The sequence below is a fragment of the Ostrea edulis genome, chromosome 7 (genome assembly GCF_947568905.1).
Source record: "Ostrea edulis chromosome 7, xbOstEdul1.1, whole genome shotgun sequence".
Taxonomy (NCBI): domain Eukaryota; kingdom Metazoa; phylum Mollusca; class Bivalvia; order Ostreida; family Ostreidae; genus Ostrea; species Ostrea edulis.
In genome coordinates, this window is record NC_079170.1 from 68,062,246 (window position 1) to 68,086,141 (window position 23,896).

The 23,896-nt window shown below is 35.5% G+C and overlaps 1 protein-coding gene across 1 annotated transcript; it reads right to left on the reverse strand.

The window, feature by feature from the left end:
• Nucleotides 1-1,991: 1,991 nt before the first annotated feature.
• On the reverse strand, nucleotides 1,992-22,267 carry LOC125657022 (C-type lectin domain family 4 member E-like). Its single transcript, XM_048887649.2, has 5 exons — nucleotides 22,152-22,267; nucleotides 5,018-5,100; nucleotides 4,079-4,166; nucleotides 3,550-3,781; nucleotides 1,992-2,074 (listed from the first exon to the last, which is right to left on the reverse strand). Exons 1-5 carry the CDS (start codon nucleotides 22,207-22,209, stop codon nucleotides 2,047-2,049), a joined length of 489 nt encoding a protein of 162 aa, XP_048743606.2. The 5' UTR covers nucleotides 22,210-22,267; the 3' UTR covers nucleotides 1,992-2,046.
• Between the last annotated feature and the right edge of the window lie 1,629 nt (nucleotides 22,268-23,896).

Genomic DNA, 23,896 nt, shown 5'->3' on the forward strand with positions numbered 1-23,896 from the left:
GGGTCATGGATGATATTCCTTCCAAATCATGCCGCCAGTTCCTTGAGCTCAAATTTACAAGCAAAGAAATAGATGCCGTCAACATAAGCAACATTCTTCGTCATAAAAGGGTTCAGTCGTGTATTCCAACTTATTTCAAGTTCAAGTCTACACCCTGTATTTCCTACAGCAATACTTCTACTATTGCATCCAAACTTTCTAATTATAAACAAACTTTGCAGTGCCTAGATATAGACCATCTTTTACGTAATCCACCAACGTGTTCTTGTTCTTCATTGTCTTTCAGCTATAGTCTAGCTAGATATATCATTACTGGTGATGTTGATATAGTTGAAAATGACAACCTCAAATCACTTATTGTAAAAGGTCCTAACTACAGAGAATCTCGATCTTTTGGCGACAGAACTTCCTCTCTATTATGAATTCTGTCGAAGATTATGCCAGAAGATGGGCTAAATATGAAAAAGAAGAACTCGATATATTGTCAGAATGGGTTAAAAGCATAAGAGGAAAATCCCGCATCAGACATATGAAAACAAAAGTACTTACCATCTGTCCTTCTGTGTTAAGTAAACCAGAAGTGATAAAAGAATTAGATATGTTACATGAGAAATATGTTTTGGCTCCAGCTGAAAAAACTAGTAACAACATTGTCTTTGTTTGTAAGGCTCATTATTACCACTGTATTTTAAATGAACTTGGCATTAATTCCACTTTTGGTAATCGTACTTATATTCCAACTGCCCTTTCAAAAGATGAAATTCTTCAAAACCATGCTTCAGCTTTAGACACATTTAATATCCCAGTCAATGGGTCGAATGAATATGAGTTACCGTACCTATACTGGATTCCTAAACTACATAAAAACCCTTATAAACAAAGACACATTGCTGGATCTAGTAAGTGCTCTACCAAGCCCCTATCTTTGCTCCTCACGAAAATATTAACAGCTGTGAAGGAGAAACTTCAAACTTACTGTGCGACTACATATGCCAGAAGTGGTGTTAATCAAATGTGGATTCTAAAAAATTCTAAATAATTTTTAGTAAACTTGAAATCGCAGAATTTTTCCCAAATCAATAACATTAACATCTATGACTTTTCAACACTATACACGACCATTCCTCATTATTCATTATATTTATCGCAGATTCGCATATTAAGGATAGACCTCGGACATCGAACTCGGATACTAGAAATGTGCTCACAGTATTGATGACATCAGATGAAGATTTCCGCAGGTATTCGTATTTGTCCGAATTGCACGTGTAAAATAATCTGTTTTTTCTGTACAGTTAACTACGCTTGAAATAAAAAAAAATTCAAGTTCCATAAGTATGGTTTAAAATTTCATCAGTTTTCTTTATGTTCCTTTGAAAATAAAATATGCGAGTTGCAAAACACACTTTTATTGGATTATATAATGGTCTTCCATATTTATCTACTAGATATCCAGTAATGTTGTACATGTAGTAGCCTTAATGGCTTTCCTTATGATTAAACCATGCATGCAGTTGTTGTTCATGGTCTAATGACTTCAGTTTGGTTGGCTAGACTTAGTGTCAAAGGTTATATGTCATGTTTTTGTGAGTTATATTAGGTTTTTAATTAGTTGAATTCACCAGCATAGTGTTGAAGGCTGGTTTTCTTTGCATCTTTTGACTTCTTTTATCTGACTTGAGGTAAGAAACTGAATCTTGATAATTAGTGTGAATGTGTTAATGAATGAATGAAAGAAATGAGATAATATATCTTACTTTGTATTTAACAAAGGAGTGAAATAGAAATAGTATCTTATCCAGGTTCCTTGAAAATCAGGAATCTTCATGTTTTTTTATATTATGGCTCTGGCACCATATATCTGGTAAGATATATGCTTTATAACCGGTTTGAAACCCCATAACAGACGAGGTCAAGATTCCGTCAGTCACAGAATAGAATCTCAGAATCATTTATTGTCATCATTAGTAAAATATAAAAACACAACTCAATGCCTAAAAGATGTTGATTTATTTTCCTTAAATGTATATAAAATTCAAATCCCTGTTATCCAATTATCATCCCTTGTTCAACGCTGAAAATAAAACAATGTTCCTTTATGCAAAATAACAATTCATCAATACTCAGAAATCCCGAGAAAAGACCGACAAAATGGCGAAATATTTAAAAAAAACTTTTTTTCAAATATCAATTGTTTGTGTTCGTTTTTGCAAACTGCAGAGAATGGAATGAATGGCCTGACATATTCCAGTATTTTTACATTTCCATTGTTTTTGGTTTTGATATCTTCACCCATTATAATGGTGTTTTTATTTCTTCCTGAATGTGATGCAGTCGTGAACAGTGCGTGTTTGAATTTTGATGAATATAGTGCGTCTATTTTAATACTGACGCAAATGAAAGTAGAATGTAAGTATAAAAAATAAACTTCATTTTGAAACTCGCGTCATCTAAAGTATGTCGATGTATGACAGTCGATGTGTATCGTTATACAGGTAGTTTATACCCTCATGTATTTTCAAAAATGACATCTATTTGTCATAGTTCACCACTGTGTGAATTTCACTTCATCAAGTGTATTTTTGTTTCCAATCAGTTGCTTGTTTTGAATATTTTGTTTCAGTACTTTGATAATTTTCCTTATTGTCTGATAGCTTAATTGTACGGACTTAGTGTCTTTTGGTTAGTGACTGCTTGCTTAAGCTTCAGTCTAGCATCAAAACTTTGAACCTGTGTTGAAAATGGATGTTGTTGCTTTTATACCTTTTTAGCACCCGCACAGAAGTAAAATCGCAGTAATCATGTAGCTCCTCACAGTAAGCAGTGAACAGTTGACATTTAGTTGTCGTATATGAAATTCCATGCACTCTCGTTCCTTGATTTTTTTTTTTATTTTCATGACACAATCTGTAAGCTTTGCGTGGCTCAAAACTCGAGTTTAAGAAAAACCGGTCACTGAATCGCAATAGTTATGGAACCTTTATTTCCATTTTCACCTGCATATGGTGTTTATGTTTCTCATCTTATCCAATGTACAATAGCATATTCTGCGGATGATCAATTTCTAAACCGATTCGGGCTATTGACAAATAAGTTGATGGTAAAAGAGTCAGGATTTCCAAAATTCTCTGATCGTTATAGCAAATACAATCTCTCGTAAGGTCGAATTCTTTTTGACGTGTTATGTACCAAATTCTTAGGTCATTGTTTTCATATCGATTTCAACGACAACTTACTCCATTTACGTGATGAAAATGAAGTACTCATGGCATATGATATCTTTCAACAGAGGATGTTTACTCCTAAGCCCTTGTTCCCATCTGTTCAATTTCCAGAAGTCCGACTTTTCCAGTTTTCTATTTTGCATTCTTTATAGAATTTATGAGATTGTTCACTGTTCACTCTTTTTATTGTACGACGAGAACGTTATGATATAATTATGTTGTCTGCATAAGGAGTGAGTTGACCTACTCTAAATTGTACTCCCAAACGTAGTTCTTAAGTAAATTGACAAACTCTGAATTGTATTTACAAAGTAAATTGACTTACTCTAGATCATATTCACAGATGTAGTGCTGAGAGATGGAACAAGGCACATCTCCCCACATCCCGTGCCACGGGGCAGCGGACCCTATCTCCACACAGTCCTCCTCGTGGAAGTTATCCGGTCCTCCCCCAGCCCAGGGCATCTTAATCGTCACAGGTTTCCTGGAGAAAGCATACATCCACTCTCCCTCCATAAATATGTCATGGATTCCGATGTAGAAGTCAGCGCCATTACCTGATTGTGACGTTTGTGAATGTCGTTAAAGTTAGAAAAAATATCGTGTTCATTCATTAAAAGCATGAAATCACACGAATGTAATATTTGCTGTCTTCACAAAAATATTTCACTCCCTTTCCTAAATAAAAAAGGAAATCAAGGCCTTAATCAATTCATACAAAGATATTAAATATTAATTTCACCATTTTTTGAATTTTTGTATTGTGGTCATATTTGTTTTTAGTTTCTCTAGGTATGTGTGTTTCAATGATTCTATATTACATGTACTAGTGTATTATCAGTGTGAATTTTTACCTATTTGCATTGCTTCACGGCCTAAGAATGTAACTTCCTCCTGAGTTATTGGTTCAGCCAGTTTGCTGCCGAATGACTGACATAACGCCTGAAAAATAAATCACAGTACAACCGGTTCAAAATGATACTATACAGTACAACCAGTTCAAAACGAAACTAAACAATCTAACCAGTACAAATAGAAACTAATAGATTCATTGATCGAATTGGACAGGTTTAGGAGATTACGGACTGTGAAAGATTAAAAATGAAATTTATACTTTTGGATTTCACAGTGAAAGGAAAATGTGCTGGAGTCAGATTAAACACGTCTAACCGTATCAACAGAGACAACCGTGTAATAGATACATTTGTCAGATTAGACAGGTTTTCGATAGTACGGACTGTAAAGAGGTTTAGGATTCAAATTTAGGAATTCATGGTGAAAACCAAGATATGCTTGTGTGGGATTAAACACCTCTAACTGTGTTAACAAAGTAAACTGGAATCGAACCATTACCATCAACACCCGGAAACGAACTGTCTCACGAACAACAACCGGAGACAAACCGTCTCCCAATCAACACCCAGAAACAAACAGTATCCCCGTCAACAACCGGAATGAACCGTTTCACCATCAACAACCGGAAGCGAACCATATCACGAACAATAACCAGAAACGAACTGTCTCACGAACAACAACCGGAAACAAACCATTGTTATCAACAACCAAAAAACATGAACACCCCGGGAAACACTCATTAGCACAAAACCTAGAAACAAAAACCTTGCAACAATGAGATTATCATACATATTAAGTATACAACAACGGGGTTATCATCTATATTAACTATGCAGCAATGAGATTATTATACATATACACCATACAACAATCGTATTACCAAAGATATCAACCAAGCAACAATGACTTATCATACAGAGAGAAGGGTGATAACTTACTGATGCGCCATACCACGTTTCTTTTGTATTTCCAAAGAGGTAGCATTTGTCCTGAAAGGTTATCCATCCATTTGCACACGATGCTAGAAAGAGAAAAGTTAAGGAAACAATATCTAAGTTTGATTGAGTTTTGTTCCATCTCTATACGACTAAGAAATGCTCTACGTGTAATGTATACCCTTTTAAAATATATCTAAACTGAAGTGATGACAACGTAAAGTCATTCTCAATCACAGGTAATTGTATCGCTTGGGGTCGAATTTAATATTAAAGAGTAAAGGTATAGAGCTCTAAATATAGGATACCCAAGTTAGCCGCTGTAAAACCAATAATCCAAATGGTGTAAAATTCTACTCTATATTCTAATATTATGTATATTCATACTTCATACATAATCAATCTTCATTACTACCAAAGTTCATCACAAAATTCCGTATCTTTCCAAGTCACGCAGAACGAATTTGGAAAAATGCTTATCATATTTGGTCGACTTTTAGCTAGGCCCTGGCACTATACGACTAAACGGAATGGAATGGCTGCGCATTGCAACATTATTACATGTACATAGAATGTGCGGCATAAGATATCATTTCTATTATGAATTCCTTACCCCAATTCATAAACTGAAGTCCATATTAGATCGAATTGACTTCAAATTGTAAAACCGTCTATACATTCACTTATCAAAGCCATTTTGACCGGTACAACTAATTACATAAAAATGATGAAAAGACCCATAACGATTTAGAGACTCAAATATTATTTTTTGTCAATATCAATTGAATATAGTACATAGATCACCGGTATGCTAATAAAAAGTCTTTATAAATATACGAATGCCTTATAATGTCTATTTTTATCTGAACCACATTAACACAGGTGTTTAACGATTTATGATAATGATGTTAATTTCGGCAGTGAGTGGCACCGGTTAAAATGGCTATAAGTGGAAGTGCAGACGGTGTTAATTCTTTTTAGTCACTTGGAGCTATTACGGACTTCAGTTTATAATTCACCTTAGAAATGACGTGTTGTGCTGCACATTATATGTAATGGCTTGTTGCACTGCTCAAACACTCTGTTTAGTCGTGAAGTGCCAATGTCCAGCTTAAAGCCGACCAAAATTTAATAAACATTTTTTCTAATTCATTTCTGCATACCTTGGGCAATATACGGAATTTCGGGATGGACTTTGGTAGTAATGTAGATTAATCATATATGAGTATATTAGGATAGAGAATTTTACACCTTTTTGTTTATTGTTTTTATATCGGCAGACTTGGGAGTTCTATACATTTACTCTTTAATAGTAAATCGAACCCAAGCGATGCAATTATCTGTGTTCTAAATAAATAAAGAAAAGCTTAATATACTCTCTCTTTCAAATAGGTCTAGTGTGTATGTTTACATATCGAAGAAACGTAATTAACAGAATATAGATATATTTTAGACATCTATCATAGACAATAACACAGAATGTATGATGAACAATGTACATATTTAGGACAAATAACTACACATATTTAAGAAATATAACATTGCATATATCTAGACTATAGTTAAGATGGTGTACATGAACTCCTACAAGCAATACAGAATAGATAGTTGGGCAAACACGGATCCTGGACACACAGGATGTCGGATCAGGGGCCTAGGAGGAGTACACATCCCGACCGGTCACACCCGCCGTGAGCCCTATATCATGTACATATTTCGATATATAATAAACAGTGTATATATCTAGAATATATTATAAACATTACGCACTAGAAGTACCTGCCGAATAAGAATATTTCCGAATAATTTGACGCATATTTAAGTTTATAAAGATCAAGGTTGATATATACAAATACATACATGTATATGGCATTATGTCAAACGTTCCTGATACACAGATTCTGAGTACGGACTACTCTCTTTACCTGATCAAGATATAGGGCTCATGTCGGGTGTAACCCGTTTACATGAAATGCTTACTCTTTCTAGGCACCGGACCCCACCTCTGGTTTGCCCAGGGTCCTTGTTTGCCTATCTTTCTATTTTGTATTCATTATATGAGTTATGAGATTGGTCACTGTTCGTTATCTTACTGTTGTCAAATACAAAATTGACCTCTACACTTGACAAAATCTATCAAGCACTATCTCCTGGTGGACGTTTTGAACAGGTGGCTTCAATTCCATGTTTGACAAGCAGTCCCACGTCCGTGCCGAACTGACGTCATGATAATCTTTATAACTTTGCATATGCATGTATGTGAGCAGCGCTTATTCGTCGACACATTTCTATTATTTAGTAGACCTGTATCGTGTGCATATTCTTATCTGTCTCTCTAATTCTAGTTTATCTATAAGACTTGACCCCATGCATTGAATGAAAGGAAAATATAACGAACATTGATTAATCTTATAACTCCTATGATGTGAAACTTATACGGTACCAATTTTGATACACCAGATGCGCATTTCGACAATTTATGTCTCTTCAGTGATGCTCAGCCGAAATTTAGGATTAAGGATTATCTCCCTCACACATAGCTCTTATCCTTAAAAGAATTTCACTTCACTTTTTTTGGCACACTGTTTTTCCCCTATAACTCTAAAACCTCATTGTTATTTCGGATTGAGCATCGCCGAAGAGACATTATTTGTCGAAATGCGCATCTGGTGCATCAAAATTGATACCGTGCAAGGTGAAGATAACGAACAGTGATCAATCTCATAACTCCTACAAGCAATACAAAATAGATAGTTGGGCAAACACGGACCCCTGGACACACCAGAGGTGGGATCAGGTGCCTAGGAGGAGTAAGCATACCCTGTTGACCGGTCACACCCGCCGTGAGCCCCATATCCTGATCAGGTAAACGGAGTTATATAAGTTTTACATTGCTATATCATTTTCAATTTTTACATAGTCTTATAGACATTGTACCACAAAATGTGAGCGTAAAAGCCTCGACCATAATTGAACGTCAACTTCTCAATGATATATCTGTACCGAAACGTTCTGTATACAAATTAACGTTATTGCACGCTACGATGTCAACAACGATCTCGGAATAAAAACCATTTGGTAAGTTCAAGGAGCTGGTCTAGATATTTGATCAATTAAATATTAAGTAATCCTCGTAATATCTCGACCTTTACTTATGATTAATCAATACATCTAGATGCATAGTGAAAACGTGTGTATTGTACTTATTTATACCAGGGTCTATAAGTAATGCTTTGGTTTCTATCTTGATTAGAACATCGATAAAACACCAACATGAAAGATGAAGATAACGAACAGTGATCAATGTCATAAAACAACTGAAACTAGTTCTAATTGTAACGGGGACCGTTACATATGTTCCCCAAACCTCCCCCAATTAAAAAGTGATGTCCTTGTGAATCTATAACAAAAAATCATTTTATTTTAGCCTTTAATTACATGTAGTACGTTCAATATGGTCATTTCAGTACCAAAAAATGAAAGAAAGCGTTGCACGCGCATACACGCGCACGCGTGTATGATTCAGAATTTTTGTTGATGTCGTTCAACAGGCATATGTATCATATACCCACAGTGTGAATTTCATAACGTTTCCACCATATACAAGGAAGTTATAGCGATTTTAAAATCGTCCAATCAGAATTCAGCACATGTGCATGTACGTGCTGAGCAGTAATTCTAACCACAGCAATTTGTAAGGAGTACCAAGACACATCTAAACCATTAATATCAATAGAATTTGTTGAAAAACAAAAACGTTATCGTCCTTTAAAAATTGAACATTTAAAAACCGTTGCACGCGCATGCGCGTGTGCGTTGGCATTTTTTTGTTACACCAATATATATATACACATATTGTCTACGTATGCGGTGAATATCATCTCATTCGCTTCATAGATAAGATAGTTACAAACGTTTTAGTATTATTCAATCAAAATGAAGCGCACGTGCATGCGCGTGCAAATTGGTAATTTTGACCATGTAAATCAGTTAAGGGTCTCAATATCTATCTATGATATGAATTTCAAGCCATTTCAATGAACAACAAAAAAGTTAGACTGATTCCAAAGTTAGCGTACCAATTTTGTAATGCGCGTGCACGCGCATGCGTGCGCGTGCTGGCAAAATAACTATTATTTTTCATATGTACAAATGATATACTATCATCCTATTTAGGTTTTACATCGCTTCCTTCAATATTCTGATTTTCCATTTTTTGTACCAAAATTACAATGCACGTGCGCGCGTGCATGCACGTGCAGACAAAATGACTATACTATGCACATCTACAAACGCTATACTATCATCCTGGAAAGTTTCATATCGATCCCTTCTGTAGTTTCTGAGAACACTACCGGACAAAAAAGTACCGGAGAAAAAGAATAATAATAATAATAATAACTAGTTTTAATTGTAACGGGGACCGTTACAGATGTTCCCCAAACCTCCCCCAATTAAAAAGTGATGTCCTTGTGAATCTATAGGAAAAAATCATTTTATTTTAGCCTTTAATTACATGTAGTACGTTCAATATGGTCATTTCAGTACCAAGAAATGAAAGAAAGCGTTGCACGTGCATACACGCGCACGCGTGTATGATTCCGAATTTTTGTTGATGTCGTTCAACAGGCATTTGTATCATATACCCACAGTATGAATTTCATAACGTTTCCACCAAATATAAGGAAGTTATAGCGATTTTAAAATCGTCCAATCAGAAATCAGGACACGTGCATGCACGTGCTGAGCAGTAATTCTAACCACAGCAATTTGTAAGGAGTACCAAGATACATCTAAACCCCTAATATGAATAGAATTTGATGAAAAACAAAAACGTTATCGTCCTTTAAAAATTGAACATTTAAAAAACGTTGCACGCGCATGCGCGTGTGCGTTGGCATTTTTTGTTACACCAACATATAGATACACATATTGTCTACGTATGCTGTGAATATCATCTCATTCGCTTCATAAATAAGATAGTTACAAACGTTTTAGCATTATCCAATCAAAATGAAGCGCACGTGCATGCGCGTGCAAATTGGTAATTTTGACCATGTAAATCAGTTAAGGGTCTCAATATCTACCTATGATATGAATTTCAAGCCATTTCAATGAACAACAAAAAAGTTAGACTGATTCCAAAGTTAGCGTACAAATTTTGTAATGCGCGTGCACGCGCATGCGTGTGCGTGCTGGCAAAATAACTATTATTTTTCATATGTACAAATGATATACTATCATCCTATTTAGGTTTTATATCGCTTCCTTCAATATTCTGATTTTCCATTTTTTGTACCAAAATTGCAATGCACGTGCGCGCGTGTGCATGCACGTGCAAACAAAATGACTATCACTATGCACATCTACAAACGCTATACTATCATCCTGGAAAGTTTCATATCGATCCCTTTTGTAGTTTCTGAGAACACTACCGGACAAAAAAGTACCGGAGAAAAAGAATAATAATAATAATAATAAGAAACAGAGTAAAAACAATATGTTCCCAAACTTTGTTTGGGGAACATAATAATAACTAGTTCTAATTGTAACGGGGACCGTTACAGATGTTCCCCAAACCTCCCCCAATTAAAAAGTGATGTCCTTGTGAATCTATAGGAAAAAATCATTTTATTTTAGCCTTTAATTACATGTAGTACGTTCAATATGGTCATTTCAGTACCAAGAAATGAAAGAAAGCGTTGCACGTGCATACACGCGCACGCGTGTATGATTCCAAATTTTTGTTGATGTCGTTCAACAGGCATTTGTATCATATACCCACAGTATGAATTTCATAACGTTTCCACCAAATATAAGGAAGTTATAGCGATTTTAAAATCGTCCAATCAGAAATCAGCACACGTGCATGCACGTGCTGAGCAGTAATTCTAACCACAGCAATTTGTAAGGAGTACCAAGACACATCTAAACCCCTAATATGAATAGAATTTGATGAAAAACAAAAACGTTATCGTCCTTTAAAAATTGAACATTTAAAAAACGTTGCACGCGCATGCGTGTGTGCGTTGGCATTTTTTGTTACACCAACATATATATACACATATTGTCTACATATGTTGTGAATATCATCTCATTCGCTTCATAAATAAGATAGTTACAAACGTTTTAGCATTATCCAATCAAAATGAAACGCACGTGCATGCGCGTGCAAATTGGTAATTTTGACCATGTAAATCAGTTAAGGGTCTCAATATCTACCTATGATATGAATTTCAAGCCATTTCAATGAACAACAAAAAAGTTAGACTGATTCCAAAGTTAGCGTACCAATTTTGTAATGCGCGTGCACGCGCATGCGTGCGCGTGCTGGCAAAATAACTATTATTTTTCATATGTACAAATGATATACTATCATCCTATTTAGGTTTTATATCGCTTCCTTCAATATTCTGATTTTCCATTTTTTGTACCAAAATTACAATGCACGTGCGCGCGCGTGCATGCACGTGCAGACAAAATGACTATCACTATGCACATCTACAAACGCTATACTATCATCCTGGAAAGTTTCATATCGATCCCTTTTGCAGTTTCTGAGAACACTACCGGACAAAAAAGTACCGGAGAAAAAGAATAATAACTAGATGCGATCTCGTTGCGAGCAACGAGTGGGTCTTCCGTCCAATTTTAGATGTGATGAGATAAGAATTTGACTGAGATTTTCGTTCATAAATAATGATACAAATATATTGTCTAAACGTACAATTTAGCTTCAGTAATGTTTTACAAATATTTTAAATCATTGAAGTGTTATAAATTAAAGACTCTCTGCCCCTCTCGGCCACTAATTAAAGAGGTCAGCCTTTTTTCGAGAAAAAAGTTAATAATGTTACTTACTGCGATACAAATTCGACTGATCAGGCGAGTCATGTCGCCCGGAGTCCTATTTTATTTTATATATCATTCTAGATATATCTCGCAAAACTGAACAAATTTTGCTCTACATGTCCTATCAAAATTTTCTTGAGAAAAAAGTTATTGATTGCGACATTTATCAGATTGTTAAGGTGAGTCATAAGGCCCGTGGGCCTTTTTCTTGATGACTCATTAAAAGTTTCTTGACTAAAATGTTATAGATTGCAACAATAACCCAACTGTTCAGGTGAGCCATGAGACCCGCAGGCCTATTTCTTAACATCGTTAGTTAATGCTTGCGAAACTGAACAACTTTTGTTCTACATGTCTTGTCAAAAGTTTGTCGAGAAAAAAGTTATTAATGTTATTAATTGCGATACAAATTCCACTGTTCAGGCGAGCCATGACGCACGGAGGCTTTTTTTAAATATATATATCATTAGATAGAACTTGCAAAACTGAACAACTTTTATTCTACATGTTTTATCAAAGTTTTGTGAGGAAAAAGTTAATCATTGTAACAGAAATTCAATGGTTCAGGCGAGCCATGAGGCCCATTGTCCCATTTCTAGATACGGCACGAAAGACCTCAATAAACTGTACAACTTTTGCTATATATCTCTAAACAAAATATTTACGAGTATAAAGTTATGCGACATTTATCAGACTGTTAAGGCGAGTCATAAGGCCCGTGGGCCTTTTTCTTGATATCGTTTGAAAGATCTTGCAAAACTGAACAACTTTTGTTCCACATGTCTTATCAAAAGATTCTCGAGAAAAAAGTTAGTAATTGTGACGCTAACAAACTGTTCAGGCGAGCCATGAGGTCCATTGGCCTTTTCCATGATGTTGTTGGAAAGATCTTGCAAAACTGAACAACTTTTGTTCTAGATGTCTTATTAAAAGTTTCTTGACAAAAATGTTATAGATTGCAACAATAACCCAACTGTTCAGGTGAGCCATGAGACCCGCAGGCCTATTTCTTAACATCGTTAGTTAACGCTTGCGAAACTGAACAACTTTTGTTCTACATGTCTTATCAAAAGTTTCTCCAGAAAAAAGTTATTGATTGTGACACTAATCAAACTCTTCAGGCGAGCTATGAGGCCCATTGGCCTTTTTCATAATGTTGTTCGAAAGATCTTGCAAAACTGAACAACTTTTGTTCTAGATGTCTTATTAAAAGTTTCTTGACAAAAATGTTATAGATTGCAACAATAACCCAACTGTTCAGGTGAGCCATGAGACCCGCAGGCCTATTTCTTAACATCGTTAGTTAACGCTTGCGAAACTGAACAACTTTTATTCTACATGTCTTATCAAAAGTTTCTCCAGAAAGAAGTTATTGATTGTGACACTAATCAAACTCTTCAGGCGAGCTATGAGGTCCGTTGGCCTTTTTCATAATGTTGTTCGAAAGATCTTGCAAATCTGAACAACTTTTGTTATAGATGTCTTATTAAAAGTTTCTTGACAAAAATGTTATAGATTGCAACAATAACCCAACTGTTCAGGTGAGCCATGAGACCCGCAGGCCTATTTCTTAACATCGCTAGTTAATGCTTGCGAAACTGAACAACTTTTGTTCTACATGTCTTGTCAAAAGTTTCTCGAGGAAAAAGTTATTAATGTTATTAATTGCGATACAAATTCCACTGTTCAGGCGAGCCATGACGCCCGGAGGCCTATTTTTAGATATCATTAAATAGAACTTGCAAAACTGAACAACTTTTATTCTACATGTCTTATCAAAAGTTTCGTGAGAAAAAAGTTAATCATTGTAACAGAAATTCAATGGTTCAGGCGAGCCATGAGGCCCATGGGCCCATTTCTTGATATGGCACGAAAGATCTCAATAAACTGTGCAAGTTTTGTTATATATGTCTAAACAAAATATTTACGAGTTAAAAGTTATGATTTAAAACGTGGAGAAAAATGAGACACTTTTTAAAACTCCATTTTCGACCCCTACCGAGCTTCCATACTAGGCACTTCCGGAAATTTTTAAAACCCAGGTGCACAACTACAGCATGTCGTCTAACATCACTGAAAATTTCAGCACTCTAGCTTTTATCGTTTTTGAGTTTTTGTCTGGACAAAATGGTCATCAGAAAATCGATAAAAGGGGGATAACTTCCAACCGGAAGTGATTTTTCAAAAATTGAAACGGCGGTACAAACTTCAAATGGCAACGCATCAATCCTGAAAATTTGAAGCAAATCGATCCAGCCATCTCCGAGAAATCTTCTGCACAAAAATCGGTAAGGAGAAAAAAAAAGAATAATAATAATAACTAGATTCAATCTCGTTGCGAGCAACGAGTGGGTCTTCCATCCAAATTTAGATGTGATGAGATAAGAATTTGACTGAGATTTTCGTTCATAAATAATGATACAAATATATTGTCTAGACGTACAATTTAGCTTCGGTAATGTTTTACAAATATTGATAATTTAAATGTTATAAATTAAAGACTCTCTCTCCCTCTCGGCAAATAATTAAAAGGATCAGCATTTTTTGGAGAAAAAAGTTAATAATGTTATTTACTGCGATACAGATTCGACTGATCAGGCGAGTCATGCGGCCCGGAGGCCTATTTTTTGATATCATTCTAGATATATCTCGCAAAACTGAACAAATTTTGTTCTACATGTCCTATGGAAATTTTCTTGAGAAAAAAGTTATTGATTGCGACATTTATCAGACTGTTAAAGCGAGTCATAAATCCCGTGGGCCTTTTTCTTGATATCGTTTGAAAGATCTTGCAAACCTGAACAACTTTTGTTTTGGTCTACATGTTTTATCAAAAGTTTCTCCAGAAAAAAGATATTGATTGTGACACTAATCAAAGTGTTCAGGCGAGCTATGAGGCCCGTTCGCCTTTTTCATGATGTTGTTTGAAACATCTTGCAACAACTTTTGCTCTAGATGTCTCATTAAACGTTTCTTGACAAAAATGTTGTAGATTGCAACAATAACCCAACTGTTCAGGTGAGCCATGAGACCCGCAGGCCTTATTCTTAACATCGTTAGTTAACGCTTGCGAATCTGAATAACTTTTGTTCTACATGTCTTGTCAAAAGTTTCTCGAGGAAAAAGTTATTAATGTTATTAATTGTGATACAAATTCGACTGTTCAGGCGAGCCATGACACCCTGAGGTCTAGTTGTTGATATCATTAGATAGATCTTGCAAACCTAAACAACTTTTATTCTACATGTCTTATCAAAAGTTTCGTGAGAAAAAAGTTAATCATTGTAACAGAAATTCAATGGTTCAGGCGAGCCATGAGGCCTATGGGCCCATTTCTTGATATGACACGAAAGATCTCAATAAACTGTACAACTTTTGTTATATATGTCTAAGCAAAATATTTACGAGTAAAAAGTTATGATTTAAAACGTGGATAAAAATGAGACACTTTTTAAAACTCCATTTTCGACCCCTACCGAGCTTCCATACTAGGCACTTCCGGAAATTTTTAAAACCCAGGTGCACAACTACAACATGTCGTCTAACATCACTGAAAATTTCAGCACTCTAGCTTTTATCGTTTTTGAGTTTTTGTCTGGACAAAATGGTCATCTGAAAATCGATAAAAGGGGGATAACTTCCAACCGGAAGTGATTTTTCGAAAATTGAAACGGCGGTACAAACTTCAAATGGCAACGCATCAATCCTGAAAATTTGAAGCAAATTGATCCAGCCATCTCCGAGAAATCTTCTGCACAAAAATCGGTAAGGAGAAAAAAAAAGAATAATAATAACTAGATGCGATCTCGTTGCGAGCAACGAGTGGGTCTTCCGTCCAATTTTAGATGTGATTAGATAAGAATTTGACTGAGATTTTCGTTCATAAATAATGATACAAATATATTGTCTAAACGTAGAATTTAGCTTCAGTAATGTTTTACAAATATTAATCATTTAAGTGTTATAAATTAAAGACTCTCTGCCCCTCTCGGGCACTAATTAGAGAGGTCAGCCTTTTTTCGAGAAAAAAGTTAATAATGTTATTTACTGCGATACAAATTCGACTGATCAGGCGAGTCATGTCGCCCGGAGGCCTATCTTTTTTATATATATATATATATAATGCTAGATATATCTCGCAAAACTGAACAAATTTTGCTCTACATGTCCTATCAAAATTCTCTTGAGAAAAAAGTTATTGATTGCGACATTTATCAGATTGTTAAGGCGAGTCATAAGGCCCGTGGGCCTTTTTCTTGATGTCTCATTAAAAGTTTCTTGACTAAAATGTTATAGATTGCAACAATAACCCAACTGTTCAAGTGAGCCATGAGACCCGCAGGCCTATTTCTTAACATCGTTAGTTAACCCTTGCGAAACTTTTGTTCTACATGTCTTGTCAAAAGTTTCTCGAGAAAAAAGTTATTAATGTTATTAATTGTGATACAAATTCCACTGTTCAAGCGAGCCATGACGCACGGAGGCCTTTTTTTATATCTATAGATAGAACTTGCAAAACTGAACAACTTTTATTCTACATGTTTTATCAAAGTTTCGTGAGGAAAAAGTTAATCATTGTAACAGAAATTCAATGGTTCAGGCGAGCCATGAGACCCATAGGCCCATTTCTGGATACGGCACGGAAGACCTCAATAAACTATACAACTTTTGTTATATATCTCTAAACAAAATATTTACGAGTATAAAGTTATGCGACATTTATCAGACTGTTAAGGCGAGTCATAAGGCCCGTGGGCCTTTTTCTTGATATCGTTTGAAAGATCTTGCAAAACTGAACAACTTTTGTTCCACATGTCTTATCAAAAGATTCTCGAGAAAAAAGTTAGTAATTGTGACACTAACAAACTGTTCAGGCGAGCCATGAGGTCCGTTGGCCTTTTTCATGATGTTGTTGGAAAGATCTTGCAAAACTGAACAACTTTTGTTCTAGATGTCTTATTAAAAGTTTCTCGACAAAAATGTTATAGATTGCAACAATAACCCAACTGTTCAGGTGAGCCATGAGACCCGCAGGCCTATTTCTTAACATTGTTAGTTAACGCTTGCGAAACTGAACAACTTTTGTTCTACATGTCTTATCAAAAGTTTCTCCAGAAAAAAGTTATTGATTGTGACACTAATCAAACTCTTCAGGCGAGCTATGAGGCCCGTTGGCCTTTTTCATAATGTTGTTCGAAAGATCTTGCAAATCTCAACAACTTTTGTTATAGATATCTTATTAAAAGTTTCTTGACAAAAATGTTATAGATTGCAACAATAACCCAACTGTTCAGGTGAGCCATGAGACCCGAAGGCCTATTTCTTAACATCGTTAGTTAACGCTTGCGAAACTGAACAACTTTTGTTCTACATGTCTTGTCAAAAGTTTCTCGAGGAAAAAGTTATTAATTTTATTAATTGCGATACAAATTCGACTGTTCAGGCGAGCCATGACGCCCGGAGGCCTATTTTTAGATATCATTAGATAGAACTTGCAAAACTGAACAACTTTTATTCTACATGTCTTATCAAAAATTTCGTGAGAAAAAAGTTAATCATTGTAACAGAAATTCAATGGTTCAGGCGAGCCATGAGGCCCATGGGCCCATTTCTTGATATGGCACAAAAGATCTCAATAAACTGTACAACTTTTGTTATATATGTCTAAGCAAAATATTTACGAGTAAAAAGTTATCATTCAAAACGTGGAAAAAAATTGGACACTTTTTAAAACTCCATTTTCGACCCCTACCGAGCTTCCGTACTAGGCACTTCCGGAAATTTTTAAAACCCAGGTGCACAACTACAACATGTCGTCTAACATCACTGAAAATTTCAGCACTCTAGCTTTTATCGTTTTTGAGTTTTTGTCTGGACAAAATGGTCATCTGAAAATCGATAAAAGGGGGATAACTTCCAACCGGAAGTGATTTTTCAAAAATTGAAACGGCGGTACAAACTTCAAATGGCAACGCATCAATCCTGAAAATTTGAAGCAAATCGATCCAGCCATCTCCGAGAAATCTTCTGCACAAAAATCGGTAAGGAGAAAAAAAAAGAATAATAATAATAACTAGATTCGATCTCGTTGCGAGCAACGAGTGGGTCTTCCGTCCAAATTTAGATGTGATTAGATAAGAATTTGACTGAGATTTTCGTTCATAAATAATGATACAAATATATTGTCTAGACGTACAATTTAGCTTTGGTAATGTTTTACAAATATTGATCATTTAAATGTTATAAATTAAAGACTCTCTCTCCCTCTCGGCAACTAATTAAAGGGGTCAGCTTTTTTTCGAGAAAAAAGTTAATAATGTTATTTACTGCGATACAGATTCAACTGATCAGGCGAGTCATGCCGCCCGGAGGCCTATTTTCTTTTTTTATATCATTCTAGATATATCTCGCAAAACTGAACAAATTTTGTTCTACATGTCCTATGGAAATTTTCTTAAGAAAAAAGTTATTGATTGCGACATTTATCAGACTGTTAAGGCGAGTCATAAGGCCCGTGGGCCTTTTTCTTGATATCGTTTGAAAGATCTTGCAAACCTGAACAACTTTTGGTCTACATGTTTTATCAAAAGTTTCTCCAGAAAAAAGCTATTGATTGTGACACTAATCAAACTGTTCAGGCGAGCCATGAGGCCCGTTCGCCTTTTTCATGATGTTGTTTGAAACATCTTGCAAAACTGAACAACTTTTGCTCTAGATGTCTCATTAAAAGTTTCTTGACTAAAATGTTATAGATTACAACAATAACCCAACTGTTCAGGTGAGCCATGAGACCCGCAGGTCTTATTCTTAACATCGTTAGTAACGCTTGCGAATCTGAACAACTTTTGTTCTACATGTCTTATCAAAAGTTTCTCGAGAAAAAAGTTATTAATGTTATTAATTGTGATACAAATTCGACTGTTCAGGCGAGCCATGACCCCCGCAGGCCTATTTTTTGATATCATTAGATAGATCTTGCAAAACTGAACAACTTTTATTCTACATGTTTCATCAAAGTTTCGTGAGGAAAAAGTTAATCATTGTAACAGAAATTCAATGGTTCAGGCGAGCCATGAAGCCCATGGGCCCATTTCTTGATACGACACGAAAGATCTCAATAAACTGTACAACTTTTGTTATATATGTCTAAAAAAAAATATTTACGAGTATAACGTTATGCGACATTTATCACTGTTAAGGCGAGTCATAAGGCCCGTGGGCCTTTTTCTTGATATCGTTTGAAAGATCTTGCAAAACTGAACAACTTTTGTTCTACATGTCTTATCAAAAGATTCTCAAGAAAAAAGTTAGTAATTGTGACATTTATCAAACTGTTCAGGCGAGCCATGAGGCCCGTTGGCCTTTTTCATGATGTTGTTCGAAAGATCTTGCAAAACTGAACAACTTTTGTTCAAGATGTCTTATTAAAAGTTTCTTGACAAAAATGTTATAGATTGCAACAATAACCCAACTGTTCAGGTGAGCCATGAGACCCGCAGCCCTATTTATTAACATCGTTAGTTAACCCTTGCGAAACTGAACAACTTTTGTTCTACATGTCTTGTCAAAAGTTTCTCGAGAAAAAAGTTATTAATGTTATTAATTGTGATACAAATTCGACTGTTCAGGCAAGCCATGACGCCCTGAGGCCTAGTTTTTTATATCATTAGATAGATCTTGCAAACCTAAACAACTTTTATTCTACATGTCTTATCAAAAGTTTCGTGAGAAAAAAGTTAATCATTGTAACAGAAATTCAATGGTTCAGGCGAGCCATGAGGCCTATGGGCCCATTTCTTGATATGACACGAAAGATCTCAATAAACTGTACAACTTTTGTTATACATGTCTAAGCAAAATATTTACGAGTAAATAGTTATGATTTAAAACGTGGAGAAAAATGAGACACTTTTTAAAACTCCATTTTCGACCCCTACCGAGCTTCCATACTAGGCACTTCCGGAAATTTTTAAAACCCAGGTGCACAACTACAACATGTCATCTAACATCACTGAAAATTTCAGCACTCTAGCTTTTATCGTTTTTGAGTTTTTGTCTGGACAAAATGGTCATCTGAAAATCGATAAAAGGGGGATAACTTCCAACCGGAAGTGATTTTTCAAAAATTGAAACGGCGGTACAAACTTCAAATGGCAACGCATCAATCCTGAAAATTTGAAGCAAATTGATCCAGCCATCTCCGAGAAATCTTCTGCACAAAAATCGGTAAGGAGAAAAAAAAAGAATAATAATAATAACTAGTGATCCTAATTGTTCGCGAACAATTAGAGGGCTTTCCACCTGCAATGATTTTAAAAAAGACATTTAAGAATATTTAAGATGATATACGAAACTCAAAATGACCAAGAAAATTTAATTAATAATTTTCACGATGACCTTGACCTTTGACCTTGACCTCATTTTGAAGGTCAAAGGTCATCGGTCTTAATGCAAGTGATCCCATGTCTCTATCTATATTAATGTAAAAGCTATAAGCTTAAAAAAATGTTAATCAAGATATTCAGGGGCAATAATTTGTTAAGGGGTTTTTGGTTCCTTTCGGTTAGCTTCTCAATGCTAAAAATACTTTGAAAGACCTTGAAAATGAAAAAAAATTAATTTTGGTGATGACCTTGACCTTTGACCTTGACCTCATTTTGAAGGTCAAAGGTCATCGGTCTTAATGCAAGTGGTCCCATGTCTCTATCTATATTAATATAAAAGTTATAGGCTTAGATAATGATATTGGAGACTTTCAGGGGCAATAACTATGCTTAAGGGATTTTGTATCCCTTTGATTATTTTTTCTTTGCAAGACGGTTTTACTGTGAATTCATTAGCGAAGGTTTCGTGTCTCTATGACTTTCCGTTAAGTAGGAGTAGCGATAACAAGGTTTTCGACGCGAGTCTCCGAAATTCACAGAAGGGTCAGAGTTCAAAGTTGTAATGCATACTATCAAAACCAATCAAGAAGTTAATACTTATCCATATAATATTTCAACGCTATCTTAAGCAGGAAAGAGAGTATAAAAAGTGCTATTTTTTCCTCTTTTCTGATGACCTTGACCTTTGACCTTGACCTAATTTTCAAGGTCAAAGGTCACCGATCCTATTCCAGTTGGTCCCATGTCTCTACGACAAACCGTGCTCAAGCTCGACATGTTTTACGAATAAATTGCAAAACATAAAGAGGCATTAACTCCCCTTAGGGGACACCGAACCCCTTCATTTGAAATTCTTCGCTTCTACTAATTACCCTCTATGTTTTAGAAAAGGTTTCATCCTCCTATCATTTACGGTTACAAAGTAGAAGTGCTAACAATGATTTCTGCGAAAGGTCAAATAACTCCGTAAGGGGTCAAAGTTCAATTACGCAGGGTGAACTGTATTCGTTTCTCAAGAAGTACTATATGATGGACTATAAAGTTTTTCGATAAGTCTTAAGACGAAGATTTTTTTTGACGGCAGGAAAATAATAATAAACAGAACAATAACAATAGGACTTTCCACTGAAAGGTGGAAAGCCCTAATAATAAGAAAAGTGAAAAATCAACAATAAAATAATAGAAGGGTCTTCCGCTGAAGACGGAAGACCCTAATAATAAGAAAAGTGAAAAATCAACAATAGAATAATAGAAGGGTCTTCCGCTGAAGACGGAAGACCCTAATAATAATAAGAAAAGTGAAAAATCAACAATAGAATAATAGAAGGGTCTTCCGCTGAAGACGGAAGACCCTAATAATAATAAGAAAAGTGAAAAATCAACAATAGAATAATAGAAGGGTCTTCCGCTGAAGACGGAAGACCCTAATAATAAGAAGAAACAGAGTAAAAACAATATGTTCCCAAACTTTGTTTGGGGAACATAATAATAAGAAACAGAGTAAAAACAATATGTTCCCAAACTTTGTTTGGGGAACATAATGATCTACATCATAAACGGCTTATTGAACTGTTGCATTATAGTAGTTCCATTCAATGAGTGTAGAATTCGGTAAAATAACAATAGGTTCAATATCCCTAGAATATACAATGGCGTTTTAAAAACGAATGCATCTTTTAATAACATTTTAGCAACATTCGATATTTTACATAAATTATTATATTTAGATTATATAAAGTTTTGCTGTTTTGCCAACGTTTTTGCGAAGAAAATCATAGGGTAACAAATTTCACCAACCAACTATCGTTTTCTTATAATTTGATTAACGAAATAATTAAACAAAAAAATGGGTCCCCATATATCTAGAATTGAAGGGAAGAATGAATTAAAAGGTTATTTACCTTGCGTGTAAGTTAAATACGGTAATACAAAAATAAAAACAGCCAGGAAATCGCCCATATTTTTGCGATAAATAGCAATTGTATGTGGCTTATCTAATACCTACATAGTTATATATATTTCTGAATCGATACAACCTTCACCAAGCTGTCCGTCAACACCAACGAAAATCTTATCGTTCCTCTATTTCCTGTCACCGACCTTTCATGGCGCAAACATATTTTGACATTAATTCATTTACCTGATTGGGATATAGGGCTCACGAAGGGTGTGACCGGTCGACAGGGGATGTTTACTCCTCCAAGGCACCTGAACTCACCTCTGGTGTGTCCAGGGGTCCGTGTTTGCCCAACTATCTATTTTGTATTACTTATTGGAGATAGGAGATTGATCATTGTTCGTTATCTTCACCTTTCATGATACGAATTAAATCTAATGAAAAAAGGACAAAACAAACGAGGAACCAATGTCACATAAAGAATACAAAATTAACTCCTAAAAAGAATGCAAAATAGAGAACTGGGCAAACACGGAGCCCCGGATATACCAGAGTTGGGATCTTTGCCGACACTATTATCAGTGAAACACCGTTTTTAAAGAATCTAGGTGTATGGTTTGATAAGACACTTTGCATGCAAAAGCAAAACTCATCTCTGTCTCGTACTGGCTATCATCAACTACGTAACATCGGACGAATACGGTCGCTCATCACAGAAGATGCGTGCAAGACCCTGGTGTGTGCCTTCGTGACATCTCGGTTCGACTACGCCAATTGTCTTCTTTTCGGTATTAACACAATCGACTTGGCCAAACTGCAGCGAATACAGAATATGGCAGCACGAATCATCACTCCTACCAAGAGAAGTGATCACATAACTCCAGTGCTCATTTCTTTACATTGGCTTCCTATTGACACAATTATCCTCTACGCATACAAGGGGATTCAGAAGATGACACCAAAATACTTGGAGGAGGTGATAATTTTTTACCAATCAAATAGTTCCCCAAGATCTGAAAATTCACGGACATTAGTTAGACATAGATGTCGAACCTCCACATATGGAAATAGGCGCTTGGATGTGGCAGCAGCTACCTCTGGAACTCTCTGCCTGATACCCTCCGCCGTTGTCAGAATTTGAACACTTTTAAAAAACATTTAAAAACATCTTTTTAGATTTGCATATTATTAGTATTATAGGTGGTTAAATCTTTATGGGTTTTTACCATCATTTTAACATGACTTTTTCAAGTGTATAATTGTATATTTATTTCAACTATTGTATTTGATATCATTTGGTTGTACGGGGTGGAACTTTTTTCATGCATATCATGTTTTTGATTTTAGTAATTCTACTTCACATTATTGATGTTCTTCTAGCATTGTTTTGATATTTTGATTTTGACTGCGGATAACTCCGTTTACCTGATCAGGATATAGGGCTCATGACCGGGTGTGACCGGTCAACAGGAGATGCTTACTCCTCCTGGGCACCTGATCCCATCTCTCGTGTGTCCAGGGGTCCGTGTTTACCCAACTATCTATTTTACATTGCTTGTAGGAGTTATGAGATTGATCGCTGTGCGTTATCTTCACCTTTCATTGGTATGCAACAAGTCAGACAGCATATCCAGGGGTCTGTTTTTGATCTATATTCCTTAAGGGAGTTATGAAATTAATCACTGTTCGTTAATTTCACCTTCCATGCATTCAAATTTCATATTTTAGATAATGCGTGTAAGAAATATG

Bases quoted from the DNA above. Each gene is read 5' to 3' on its own strand.
- LOC125657022 (XM_048887649.2), bottom strand. From the start codon at position 22,209: ATGGGCGATTTCCTGGCTGTTTTTATTTTTGTATTACCGTATTTAACT. The intron at 5,101-22,151 runs GTAAATAACCTT...TTCTCTTTCTAG, and splicing joins GTATTTAACTTACACGCAAG to CATCGTGTGCAAATGGATGG. The intron at 3,782-4,078 runs GTAAAAATTCAC...CGTCACAATCAG, and splicing joins CCGTGAAGCAATGCAAATAG to GTAATGGCGCTGACTTCTAC.